This window comes from Canis aureus, chromosome 10 (assembly GCF_053574225.1).
Source record: "Canis aureus isolate CA01 chromosome 10, VMU_Caureus_v.1.0, whole genome shotgun sequence".
In the NCBI taxonomy this organism is placed as follows: domain Eukaryota; kingdom Metazoa; phylum Chordata; class Mammalia; order Carnivora; family Canidae; genus Canis; species Canis aureus.
This window is the reverse complement of record NC_135620.1, coordinates 54,053,298-54,066,091: the sequence shown is the minus strand read 5'-3', so window position 1 is coordinate 54,066,091 and position 12,794 is coordinate 54,053,298. Positions and strand designations below refer to the sequence as shown.

The 12,794-nt window shown below is 53.7% G+C and overlaps 1 protein-coding gene across 3 annotated transcripts in view; it reads left to right on the top strand.

Annotated features, from left to right (window-relative positions):
- TLN1 (talin 1) overlaps window positions 1-12,794 on the top strand; it is a 32,983-nt gene that overhangs the window by 15,644 nt on the left and 4,545 nt on the right. For all 3 annotated transcript variants that reach the window (XM_077912457.1, XM_077912459.1, XM_077912458.1), the window contains 29 exons: window positions 239-405; window positions 1,246-1,374; window positions 1,552-1,668; window positions 1,756-1,869; window positions 2,071-2,205; window positions 2,569-2,697; window positions 3,077-3,179; window positions 3,273-3,481; window positions 3,817-3,936; window positions 4,147-4,344; window positions 4,545-4,684; window positions 4,875-4,968; window positions 5,072-5,161; window positions 5,277-5,399; window positions 6,545-6,688; window positions 7,168-7,329; window positions 7,565-7,705; window positions 7,800-7,981; window positions 8,174-8,306; window positions 8,512-8,613; window positions 8,702-8,872; window positions 8,967-9,116; window positions 9,227-9,328; window positions 9,405-9,524; window positions 10,230-10,376; window positions 10,532-10,698; window positions 10,809-10,992; window positions 11,088-11,213; window positions 11,313-11,429. In XM_077912457.1, coding sequence (XP_077768583.1) covers window positions 239-405; window positions 1,246-1,374; window positions 1,552-1,668; window positions 1,756-1,869; window positions 2,071-2,205; window positions 2,569-2,697; window positions 3,077-3,179; window positions 3,273-3,481; window positions 3,817-3,936; window positions 4,147-4,344; window positions 4,545-4,684; window positions 4,875-4,968; window positions 5,072-5,161; window positions 5,277-5,399; window positions 6,545-6,688; window positions 7,168-7,329; window positions 7,565-7,705; window positions 7,800-7,981; window positions 8,174-8,306; window positions 8,512-8,613; window positions 8,702-8,872; window positions 8,967-9,116; window positions 9,227-9,328; window positions 9,405-9,524; window positions 10,230-10,376; window positions 10,532-10,698; window positions 10,809-10,992; window positions 11,088-11,213; window positions 11,313-11,429 — 4,016 coding nt within the window. The remainder of the gene's footprint in view (window positions 1-238; window positions 406-1,245; window positions 1,375-1,551; window positions 1,669-1,755; window positions 1,870-2,070; window positions 2,206-2,568; window positions 2,698-3,076; window positions 3,180-3,272; window positions 3,482-3,816; window positions 3,937-4,146; window positions 4,345-4,544; window positions 4,685-4,874; window positions 4,969-5,071; window positions 5,162-5,276; window positions 5,400-6,544; window positions 6,689-7,167; window positions 7,330-7,564; window positions 7,706-7,799; window positions 7,982-8,173; window positions 8,307-8,511; window positions 8,614-8,701; window positions 8,873-8,966; window positions 9,117-9,226; window positions 9,329-9,404; window positions 9,525-10,229; window positions 10,377-10,531; window positions 10,699-10,808; window positions 10,993-11,087; window positions 11,214-11,312; window positions 11,430-12,794) is intronic.

The window sequence follows — 12,794 nt, the reverse complement described above, 5'->3', positions numbered from 1 at the left end:
GACTGCTAAAAACACCCATTAGAGACTGTCTTCCCTCCCATAGAAGCCTACCAGGAAATCTCACTCTCCAAGAGCCTAAGCTCAAAAGACAACTGCAGGGGAATCCCTTCCAGAACTTTTGTGTCTCTAATTGCCCTCGAGAGCACTTAGGTCTACCTTGTCGGCACCACTTTTCCCCACCCCTGGTACCCCCGTAGTGTCTCTGGTTTCATTACCTGATTATATCCTGTCCTCTCAGGTGAGATGGTACGACAGGCCCGCATCCTAGCCCAAGCCACATCTGACCTGGTCAATGCCATCAAGGCTGATGCCGAGGGGGAGAGTGATCTGGAGAATTCTCGCAAGCTATTAAGCGCTGCTAAGATCCTGGCTGATGCCACAGCCAAGATGGTGGAGGCTGCCAAGGTATAAAGCCTTCTGTGCAAACTCTCAGACTGAGACCTGAAGGGAAGTAGAAAGGTCCAGATGGTCACCTTTTTTGATGGGAGAGACCCAAGAAAAGCAGGAGATACACAAGAACAGATAGGGGTGCTCAGGAAGTCAGTGTACCCTAGGCTTCAGGTGGATGGCGGCCCAGGCCCCCAGCTGGTGTGACTGCTATAGTGCTTGCTAACTGACAGGCCACCACGCCCCTTTTTCTTCCTCTCAGTTGAAGGTCTGCTGTCCTTACTTGCCCCTACTCTGCTGCCACCACCTGCCTGCTCTCTGGATCTCTCCCAAGAATGCACATAAGCATTCAGTCTACAGGGTCCCACTGGCAGCAGTACAGACAAAGACAAGACACTGAGACATGGGGACACAGGGTGCAGAAGACCCGTCAGGAAGAAGCAAGGAGGCCCTCACACTCTCAGGGCTCTGGGGCTCTCCAGTTGGCAGGAATACCCAGGCCCCCTGATGTGGTTTTTGAGATCCTTGCTCTAAACTGTGTCCTCCTTGGCCCAGAGAGCTCTTCCTCACCCCCATTTACTAGTGGCATTTTGTGGGGAGTAGGGAAGGAAACCTGACTCCTCACCCCAAGAGGGAAAGAAGAAACAGTTCCACCTGAAGAGAGCCCAGAGGAAATCCAGGGCCTCATGACACTTCCCCTTTGCCTGCCCTGAGGCAGCTCATCTCTGCTGAGATTACCTTTCAGTGGGGAGAGTTAGAAATGACTTTAGGAAAATGTTTGAGTCTGAAGGGTCAGAGCAGAGCGTATTCGGGGGCCACAGGGATGCTGAATGATGACTATCTTTCTACTTCTCTCAGGGAGCAGCTGCCCACCCTGACAGTGAAGAACAACAGCAGCGGCTGCGGGAGGCAGCCGAGGGCCTGCGCATGGCGACCAATGCAGCTGCACAGAATGCCATCAAGAAGAAGCTGGTGCAGCGCCTGGAGGTGAGGCTGGGAAGCAAACCAGGAGCAAGAGAGTGGGTGCTGTGGGAGGAACAACACCAGGAGGGACATGCAAAAAGAGACTCAATCAGCATTTCCTCATGGATAGCATGGCCAGGGTGGGCTGGGAACTGGGCAGGGGACCTCCTGGGGCTTGTCCTGACTACTCTGTCCTCACAGCATGCAGCCAAACAGGCTGCGGCCTCAGCTACACAGACCATTGCTGCAGCCCAGCACGCAGCCTCCACCCCCAAGGCCTCTGCCGGCCCCCAGCCCCTGCTGGTGCAGAGCTGCAAGGTGAGACTCAGTGGAAGGAGGTGTGGGAGGAGGGAGACTTTCCCCCAGTCTGTGGGGAGGTGACTCTTATGACATTTTCACCCACAGGCTGTGGCAGAACAGATTCCACTGCTGGTGCAGGGCGTCCGAGGGAGCCAGGCTCAGCCTGACAGTCCCAGTGCTCAGCTGGCCCTCATTGCTGCAAGCCAGAGCTTTCTACAGGCAAGGCATCCTTCCCCACCTCTCAGACAAGACCCTTCCCACCCTCTGAGTCCCTGAGATGGCTCACAATTTTAAGCTTCGCCAGTAGCCCCCAATAGCCTCCTTCCCAGACTGAGCTGCAGCACTCACCGTGTCCTAACCATCATCAGTCCCTGTACCTAAGCAGATGGCATATTGATCTGCCTGCCTGTTCCCCAACAGCCAGGTGGGAAGATGGTGGCTGCTGCAAAAGCGTCAGTGCCAACAATTCAGGACCAGGCTTCGGCCATGCAGCTGAGTCAGTGTGCCAAAAACCTTGGTACTGCATTGGCTGAACTTCGTACTGCTGCCCAGAAGGTACGGGAGCTGACTGGCTTTGGAAAATGAGGGTAGGAGCACCTGGGTAGTGCACTTGGCTGAGCATCCAACTCTCGGTCTAAGCTCAAGGCCATGATACCAGGCTTATGAGACTAAGCCCCACGTCAGGCTCCACACTCAGCACAGAATCTGCTTAAGTTTTTCTCTCTCTCCCACCATGCATGTGTCACTCTTTCTCTCTCTCTCCTTCTCAAATCTTTGAAGAAAGAGAAAACGAGGGTAGAGTTCTGGGATGATGGGTAGTCTGCAGAATAACCTACAACAGGGGTAATTGTATAACCTGGGGCATCCATGGACATGGCAATACATCCTGTGCCTGAACCCCCTTATCGTTCGTTGTAGGCTCAGGAAGCGTGTGGGCCTTTGGAAATGGATTCTGCACTGAGCGTGGTACAGAACCTCGAGAGAGACCTGCAGGAAGTGAAGGCAGCAGCTCGAGATGGCAAGCTTAAGCCCTTACCTGGGGAGACCGTAAGTATTCTTAAGACCTCGTTCTTCATCGGGCCCTGGGGTTTACCTTCCCACCTACACTCTGTAGCTGCCCCTAACCAGCAACTGGGGCAGCCCTGGTGGCTCAGCGGTTTAGCGCCGCCTTCGGCCCAGGGTGTAATCCTGGGGACCCGGGATCGAGTCCCACGTCAGGCTCCCTGCATGGAGCCTGCTTCTCCCTCTGCCTATGTCTCTGCCTCTCTCCCTCTCTCTCTTTCTCTCTCTCTCTCTCTGTCTCTCATAAATAAATAAATAAATAAATAAATGATTTTAAATAAAATAAAATATAAACCACCAGCCCACTTCTCAAGTTCCTGATCCCCCGTTCATTCTGCACCTGAATCTCCCCCTTCATCCCTAGATGGAGAAATGTGCCCAGGACCTGGGTAACAGCACCAAAGCAGTGAGCTCTGCCATTGCCCAGCTGCTGGGGGAGGTTGCCCAGGGCAATGAGAATTACGCAGGTATGTGGCCAGAGCCAGGAAGGGGAGCTGACAGAGGAAACCATGGGAATTGGGCCTGGCAGTTAAGGTGCCTTTTCCCTTCTGTCCCCCCAGGGATCGCCGCTCGGGATGTGGCAGGTGGGCTGCGGTCACTGGCCCAGGCTGCTCGGGGTGTAGCTGCCCTGACGTCAGATCCTGCAGTGCAGGCCATTGTGCTTGACACAGCCAGCGATGTTCTGGACAAGGCCAGCAGCCTCATCGAGGAAGCAAAAAAGGCAGCTGGCCATCCAGGGGACCCCGAGAGCCAGCAACGGCTTGCCCAGGTCAGGTTTGGGGAAGAGGCCCAGCTAGACTAGAGCAAAGTCTCATCTACATCATCGGGCCTGCCCTTGACCACTCTTGTCTGGACTCCACCCTTCCCCTAAGTTTTAGAAGGAGGGTCTCAGGCTGAGGGGGTGCGTCACTGAACACCAGTTTGGGGCAGTGTTGTTACTATCAGTTGATATCCTGACTTCAGCCCTTCAGGCACACATCCCCTTTCCTCTTCACTTCCGGGGGTAGTAGAACAGTTCTTTCCTACGTGCCATAAATTGGGGGCGGGGGGCGCTCTCCCAAACGGTGTCCATTTTGGCAACGCTTATCTCCTTTTCCACCTCAGGTGGCTAAAGCTGTGACTCAGGCCCTGAACCGCTGTGTCAGCTGCCTTCCTGGCCAGCGAGATGTGGACAATGCCCTGCGAGCAGTGGGAGATGCCAGCAAGCGGCTCCTGAGTGACTCGGTAGGAGGCCTAGGGTGTGGGGGAGCATGTAGGAGCGGAAGAACTCCAAGCTTTTCTTTCTGCCTCTAGACCTCTCCTTGACCTTGACTTCCCAGATGTACCCCCCTTTCATTACTCCCAGGGTCTGTGCCCACCTCCCAGCGCTCTATGACCAACTCTCCCTTGCAGTGCTCCCCATGCTTGCTTCTGACTTTCTCTCTGACCCTGCAGCTTCCACCCAGCACCGGGACATTTCAAGAAGCTCAGAGCCGGTTGAATGAGGCTGCCGCTGGGCTGAACCAGGCAGCCACAGAACTGGTACAAGCTTCTCGGGGAACCCCTCAGGACCTGGCTCGAGCCTCAGGTCGATTTGGACAGGACTTCAGCACCTTCCTGGAAGCTGGTGTGGAGATGGCAGGACAGGCCCCGGTACGAAAAGGCACAGGGCCCAGCTCAGGTGTTAGATGGGAGGTGCCCATGTGCCTGCACAGCCCTGACCTCCGACTGGCTCCCTCCCCTCCTCTTCCCAGTCTCTAGCAATGTTTGAGTGTCTGGGACGGAAGAGCCCTTTTAGAGACAGATAAGAAAGGACTGACTGGACGATGTGTTGACCTTTTCGCCTTCAACAGAGCCAGGAGGACCGGGCCCAAGTCGTGTCCAACTTGAAGGGCATCTCTATGTCTTCGAGCAAACTTCTTCTGGCTGCCAAGGCCCTGTCCACAGACCCTGCCGCCCCCAACCTCAAGAGTCAGCTGGCTGCAGCTGCCCGGTAAGTAGGAGCTGAGAAACCCAGCCCTGGAATGTTGAAGAGCCTGGGGAGGGGACATCTCATGAGACGTTCCAGCTTAGGAGTGGTTACACGCAAAAGAGAAATCGTTCGAGACTTCCATGCAAATAGGACCCCAAGAGTGATGACATGGGCATGGGCATGCATGTACTCAGCTTCCTGTTCCTCCCAGGGCGGTAACTGACAGCATCAACCAGCTCATCACCATGTGCACCCAGCAGGCACCAGGCCAAAAGGAGTGTGACAATGCCCTGCGGGAATTGGAGGTGGGCACTTGGCAGGCTAAGTGGTATAGAGGTTGAAGAAGGTATTGTGGGTTTTGGGGTGAAGGAGGTGTCTGAATCTCAACTCTGTCCTCCCCCTGTACAGACAGTCCGGGAACTCCTAGAGAACCCAGTTCAGCCCATCAATGATATGTCCTACTTTGGCTGCCTAGACAGTGTGATGGAGAACTCAAAGGTAAGTGCTGCAAGTGCAGCCCAGGAATGAGGGGGCAGGAAGATGGAATAAACCAGGGGCTCCTCCGGCCCTCTGAGGATAGGGACGGACCCTCCTGATACACTCTGTTTCTCAGGTACTAGGTGAGGCCATGACTGGCATCTCCCAGAATGCCAAGAACGGGAACCTGCCAGAATTTGGGGAGGCCATTGCCACAGCCTCCAAGGCCCTCTGTGGCTTCACCGAGGCAGCTGCACAGGTATTCCCCTGCGATGATCCCTGGACGGCCCCATGCCCCCCTTCCCTGCCTCCTCAGCAGCCTGACACTGATGTAGATAACCAAGAAGTCATGTTTGCAAAACCAACTCTAAGGAAACTGCATTTACCCTCAGTGGAGATGTTTGTCAGCAGTCATGGAATACCAACAGTTCTGGTTGCTCCCCTCCCTCCCCCCCACCGAGCCCCTGCTACCTTGGGTTATGGTGACACTGTCCATTCATGGGCTATGCTAATAAGCATATGCAAGTCCTTTTTCACGTAACTACCACTTTATTAGAATAGTACCAGTGACTAAATATCCAATTAATTGAGTTACCACTTAGCTTTGCCTTTTTATGCAACTGTAAAGTATAAAACAACCTGTTAGCTGTGAGAACGTTTTACTTTAGGGTATGAATCCTTAAGTCAGACTGGCTTTGAGGGTTCATCTCAGACTGTTTCCCTAAAGCCCACCAGCCTGCTTCCTCAGTCTCCCCTACCTCCCTTTGCCCTGTCCTGTTGGGTAGCCTATTCTATATGGTGTGACTTATTTCTGGAAAAGCATAAAGAGGGAAAAGGAGAGCCACCATGTGTTAAAGTATAAATCAAACCTTCTGATGGTCTTCTAATCATAAAAAATTTTTGGCAACCATCATACCCATCCCTTCCCTCTCTCCAAATCTCTGAAGAGTGGGAGTGTTGTAAATATCCATGGTTCCAGTAGTCTTCACAGTTTTGAAACTCTTCCAAAGAGGTTTTGTATGTGTGCATGTGTGTGTGCGTGGCAGGGTGGCTTTCAAACCTTTTTTGACTTCTACTTAGAGTAAGCAATACTTTTTACCTTACAATCCAGCAGATACACATCTAAACAGAAATTTGATGAAACCCTTATACCGTGTGTTCTTGTTTTTTTTTTTTTATTTTACCTATTTAATCTTCTGAGATGTTCAGACACATATAACAAAACAGGAGAGGTTTTTTTTCTTTTTTATAGTGTAATTATCATTTGTTACTGTATATCTCCACTCACATAGTACCCTGCCTACTAACCTTAGCCTTATGCCCCTTTGTCCTCACTGTCCCTGTTGGATCCCACTGGAGAGAGATTCTTTAGTCTCACCCACCCACATCTTTGTCCCTCCCCAGGCTGCATATCTGGTAGGTGTCTCCGATCCCAACAGCCAAGCTGGGCAACAAGGATTGGTAGAGCCCACACAGTTCGCCCGTGCAAACCAGGCAATCCAGATGGCCTGTCAGAGTTTGGGGGAGCCTGGCTGTACACAGGCCCAGGTAACTTAAGGGAACGGGTACTATGGGCAAGTCTGGGAACCGGTGCTGGGCCAGGATGGACTGACCAAGTGGAGAGGGAGGGAGGGAGATGCAGAAGACGTGGAGATGCGTCTGGACCTTCTACACACAGCTTCTCCACTGGTGTCTTCTCCTGCCCTGTTTCTTGTCACTCTTGGCTACTGCTAAGTTCATAACTTTCCCATGATGTTTGAGTTCACTCTTCTACTTACTCCATTACAATTTCCCCATCAGTGTGTCTGTCTTCCATTTGCCCCTTCCTGCACCCTGTTCATCATTGGGGATCTCTGTCTCCCAGATCTTCACTTTTCAGTGAAGATCTTTCCTAAGTAAACTCAGTCTTTCCTAATTAGACTTCCAGAGATACTGCTCGCCATTCCCCAACCCACAGGGCTCCTGCCCAAGTGTGTCCATTTCCCTCCTGCCCTCATCATGGCTCTTCCACGTGTCTGTCTCCGCAGGTGCTCTCTGCAGCCACCATCGTGGCCAAGCACACCTCTGCGCTGTGTAACAGCTGCCGTCTAGCTTCTGCTCGGACTGCCAACCCTACCGCCAAGCGCCAGTTTGTACAATCTGCCAAGGAGGTGGCCAACAGCACAGCCAATCTTGTCAAGACTATCAAGGTTGTCAGTGTTTGAAATTCCCAGCCCCCCTCTGACCTGTCCCATCTTCTCTCCTCTAGTCCCTGCATCAGTCCCTAAGACCCTTACCACGTCCTGTCTACCTGAGTCCAAGCCCTTTCCTAGTCATACTGGTCATCACCAGCCTCTCCCCACCGCTTTAGCCCAGGGGAAGAGACCTGGGCTTCACCTCCTTTGCCAACAGTCAGTCCTGAGAGCCTGTCACTCCCACTCCCAGGCACTTGACGGAGCTTTCACAGAAGAGAACCGTGCTCAGTGCCGAGCAGCAACAGCCCCTCTGCTGGAGGCTGTGGACAATCTGAGTGCCTTTGCATCCAACCCTGAGTTCTCCAGCATTCCTGCCCAGATCAGCCCTGAGGTGAGGCAATGTGAAGAGAGAACCAGTGGGTCAGCTGCCTCCTCATCTTTGCAGGAGTCTCGAGATTCAGCCTCCCTGCTTCCTCTCTCCCTAGGGCCGGGCTGCCATGGAGCCCATTGTGATCTCTGCCAAGACAATGTTGGAGAGTGCCGGAGGACTAATCCAGACCGCTCGAGCCCTAGCAGTCAATCCCCGGGACCCCCCGCGCTGGTCAGTGCTGGCTGGCCACTCCCGTACTGTCTCAGACTCCATCAAGAAGCTCATTACAAGCATGAGGTATGGAGGGGGTAGAGAACCTGTGTGACTAGGGAACATACACTGTAGCAGAACAGGGGCAGGGGTAGTGCAATCAGATGGGATAGTGTTGGAGGAGACGTGTTGTCCAAGATTTGGAGGATATGGGGAAAGACAGACTAGCCTTGTTTTAAAGGGATGTTCTTGATGTTGGAGCCTATGATGTATTTACAGGGACAAGGCTCCAGGGCAGCTGGAGTGCGAGACAGCCATTGCAGCTCTAAACAGCTGTCTACGGGACCTAGACCAGGCTTCCCTTGCTGCAGTCAGCCAACAACTTGCTCCCCGTGAAGGCATCTCTCAAGAGGTAACAGGGAACAGGGTTCTACGAAAAGTGGCATCTGGGAAGAGGGGTGGCAGACTTGAGGAAGATGGGGTATCCAGGAGTGTGCTCCATAGAGACGTCAAGGGTACGGGAAGAACAGGCCCAGGGGAGAGTGATTTCAATATGGAAGGAAGTAGCAGACCCAGTTCCAGGTCACAGTCAGGGCTCAAGTTTGCTTCCTTCCCAGGCCTTGCACACTCAGATGCTCACTGCAGTGCAGGAGATCTCCCACCTTATTGAGCCACTGGCCAGTGCTGCGCGGGCTGAAGCCTCCCAGCTGGGACACAAGGTACCTAGAGTGACAAGTGGGGACTCCCACGGCAGGGCAGGCAAAGATTCCTGGCCTAGCTGACCTCCATTCAAACCCCTGGCCTCAGGTGTCCCAGATGGCCCAATACTTTGAGCCACTCACACTGGCTGCAGTGGGTGCTGCCTCCAAGACCCTGAGCCACCCGCAGCAGATGGCGCTCCTGGACCAGACTAGAACCTTGGCAGAGTCTGCCTTGCAGTTGCTGTACACGGCCAAGGAGGCTGGCGGGAACCCCAAGGTACTGAGAGTGGGAGGGAGGGGCTACTGCTAGTAAGAGGTCGGAGAAACAGGAACACCAGAGCCCACCTCCACTCACTCACTCTGCCCCACAGCAAGCAGCTCACACCCAGGAAGCCCTGGAGGAGGCTGTACAGATGATGACAGAGGCCGTAGAGGACCTAACAACAACCCTCAATGAAGCAGCCAGTGCTGCTGGGGTTGTTGGCGGCATGGTGGACTCCATCACCCAGGCCATCAACCAGGTTAGAGTCTTGGGTGTACCTGTGGTCAGAGGCTTCCCTGGGCCAGGGTCCCTAAGCTCAGTGTCAGAGACCCTGATAATCTTTCTCCTTACTCCATCCGCCCCCCTCAGCTAGATGAAGGACCAATGGGTGAACCAGAAGGTTCCTTTGTGGATTACCAAACAACTATGGTGCGGACAGCCAAGGCCATTGCTGTCACTGTTCAAGAGATGGTGAGTTTGGGAGAGTATAAGACTAACCCCAGAGAGCTTAGTTTGGGCATAACTTTACTTCTTCTGTTGTCACCAGGTAACCAAGTCAAACACCAGCCCTGAGGAGCTAGGCCCTCTTGCTAATCAGCTGACCAGTGACTATGGCCGCCTGGCCTCACAGGCCAAGCCTGCAGCTGTGGCTGCTGAGAACGAAGAGGTAAGCATGGGGGCAATTGCTGTGAAAGCCTTCCCCTGCCCCTCACAGAAAATCGAGGTGGCATGGCCCTTGTCCCCATCATGTCAGCCTGTGGGGCCATCCCACCTTTCCTCTAGTCTTCTATAGAAAGGAGAACACACCCCCAGGGCTACTCCACTAAAGAGTGATCAGGGCTCGTATAGGGACAGGACCGAAGTCAGGGGTAGAGGAGACAGCCAACAATCTAGAGATTTCCTGGTCTGCCAACCCTCCTCTGGGCCTATGGCTGCTTCTGTGCTCTTTTGCAGGCCTGTAATCTCTTCTTAGTTTTTCCTTCCCCAAGCTCTTGGCTTTCCAAGAAAGCAAGTAATTGGATCTTACCACGACACACCTAATCCCCAACCCTAAACCCCTCCTTAACCACATCCAGTCCAAATTGTAAGCCATGGCCCGCTGATTCAAATATCCCAGCATAAAGTGCTTCTCCCCACCTCCTCACTGTGCTTAACATAATCCTCACCAGTTGGTGCCTACATGCTATTATTTTCCATGTGTAGGAGGTGACCTCCTGCCTGAGGGATATGAAACAGGAAATCTGCATGCTGGGCATTTCTTACCAACCCTTTAGTCTACGATGCATGTTCTGTTAGGTTCTTGGTGACTCCTCCAAGCACAAGCCCCGAGTACTTTTCGTAAAGCCCATCTCCCTCTTCCATCCCCTCCCAGATAGGTGCCCACATCAAGCACCGGGTGCAAGAGCTGGGGCATGGCTGTGCTGCTCTGGTCACCAAGGCAGGCGCCCTGCAGTGCAGCCCCAGCGACGCCTATACCAAGAAGGAGCTCATAGAGTGTGCCCGGAGAGTCTCTGAGAAGGTAACTGTGCTCATCCCCGTGGCCCCCCAACCCTGCAGCCCTGCCCAGTCTCCTCCGGCCTTCCCTGCTATCTCCCCCATCCCTTCTCCTGAGCACCAGTGACCTTTCCCTTCCTCGAGGCATTGACCAGTCACCACATGACTCTCCTCCCCCAGGTCTCCCACGTGCTGGCTGCGCTCCAGGCTGGGAACCGTGGCACGCAGGCCTGCATCACTGCAGCCAGCGCCGTATCTGGCATCATTGCCGACCTTGACACCACCATCATGTTCGCTACAGCTGGTACCCTCAATCGCGAGGGTGCTGAAACTTTCGCCGACCACCGGTGAGGAGGGAACCAGGCCTCCCGGAGGCTGGGTGGGGAGTGAGCTCAGGAGAGACTGCAGGGCTTGGGGGAAGGCCTGGGAGGGGCTGACTAAGCTGGGCCTCCCTCAGGGAGGGCATCCTGAAGACCGCAAAGGTGCTGGTGGAAGACACCAAGGTCCTGGTGCAGAACGCAGCCGGGAGCCAGGAGAAGTTAGCACAGGCTGCCCAGTCCTCCGTGGCCACCATCACACGGCTTGCTGACGTGGTCAAGCTGGGTGCAGCCAGCCTGGGAGCCGAGGACCCCGAGACACAGGTATCCACCTGACACCCCAACTTCTGGCCAGAACCACTCACTGCCTGTTCCCCCTTTTCCCTCTCACGGACCAGAGCCTCTGCTCCCTGATGCAGGTAGTGCTGATCAATGCAGTGAAAGATGTGGCCAAAGCCCTGGGAGACCTCATCAGCGCCACAAAGGCTGCAGCTGGCAAAGTTGGGGACGACCCTGCTGTGTGGCAGCTCAAGAACTCTGCCAAGGTCAGAGGGAATGAGAGCAACATCAGGAGAGGGGAAGATTGGTGCGCTTCCCCCTGTTCCTCAACATGACCCTCTCTCCAACTCCTCTGATGCCCCCAGGTGATGGTGACCAATGTGACATCACTGCTTAAGACTGTGAAAGCCGTGGAAGATGAGGCTACCAAAGGCACACGGGCCCTGGAGGCAACCACAGAACACATACGGCAGGAGCTGGCGGTGAGCAAGAGTCTGGGGCACCAGGGACTTGGGTCGGAGAGGGATAGTGACAGATTGTGAACCTGACTTTCACAAATATTCACAGAAGTGTTAACAGTCACACACATTGTCCTTGCTCACTGCCAGACTTTGTAAGTGAACTGTGCTGGTGTCTTTCCCCTCCTCCTTCTTAGCACTTGACAACTGCCTCCTCCCACCCTCCTGCTCTCTCCCCGCCAACAGTGATCTCCCAGCCACCACGTTCAGTGGGCTCTTCTTGGTCTTCATCTTTCTCAGACATTTCTAAAGCATTCTATTTTGCTAACAAGTTTTTCTGGAATTTTTTCCTCTTTGGCCCTCCTGACTCTTGTCTTGCTTCTTCAGCACCTCTTCTATAGTGTCATGGAGCCACCTCCAGCCTGGTAAATGTGGAGGCTAGCCCAAACTGGTACAGATCACCTGCTTTCTCTATCCTTTTCTCTGACAAGCTTAACCGGTTCCATGGTCATTCTCTAGCAAGTTGACTTCAGTTCTAAGTTTAGTCATTCACAACCGCCTGTTTGACAGACCACCAAGATGCCAGGTCCTCCAGCTTCTGGCCATCAGACACTTCCTCTTACACCAGTAGCCACTTCCAGTCATGCAGGTTTCCCCTAAATCACCTGTGACTTCCTAGGGGCTACTGCTTGCCCTCTGATCTCCCCTCCCCTTCCCTCCTCCTCTCCTCTCCTTCAGTTGCTGTCATTCTCATCTCCTTCTTATCCTGCTCATTTCTGAATTCACCTTTCTATTACTGTCTTTGGCGATGCCCAAACTGAAACTCTTAACCTTCTGCCTCCTAAACCTGACCATTCCCTCCTCTTTCCCATCCCTTTCAGTGGTACCTTTTAATAACTCAGATCCTAAAGCCAAGAATGCAGCTATAATGTCCATTTTTCTCTCATTCCCACATCTAAGTGCATCACTAAGACTTGTCAGCACTTCCTTTGAGTGTATCTCATTTTCTCTTTGCCCCTCTCTCCCACCTCCACCTGGTCCAAACCATCACCAGTCCTGCGGTATATGTATGCCATACTATGCTCCATCTGCACTGCCTCTTCACTCATCACCCCAATGCACTCTCTGTATGCAGGGGCCAGAGAATGTAAATGAGGTTATGTCACTTTGCTGCTTGAAACCTTTAGTACCCTGGTGTCTGTGGTAAAATCCACACTTATTACCATCACCTTCCAGCCCCACGGCCTCCCCCCGTCCCCTCTTGTCCTGCTCTCCCCCCTCCCGCAGTCCCAGCCCCAATATATGCTGGCCCCTCCTGCTGCTGCTCCTTGCACTTGCTCTATTTCAGCTTCCTGAATATCTGGCTCCTTCTAGTCCTTCAGGTTGCAG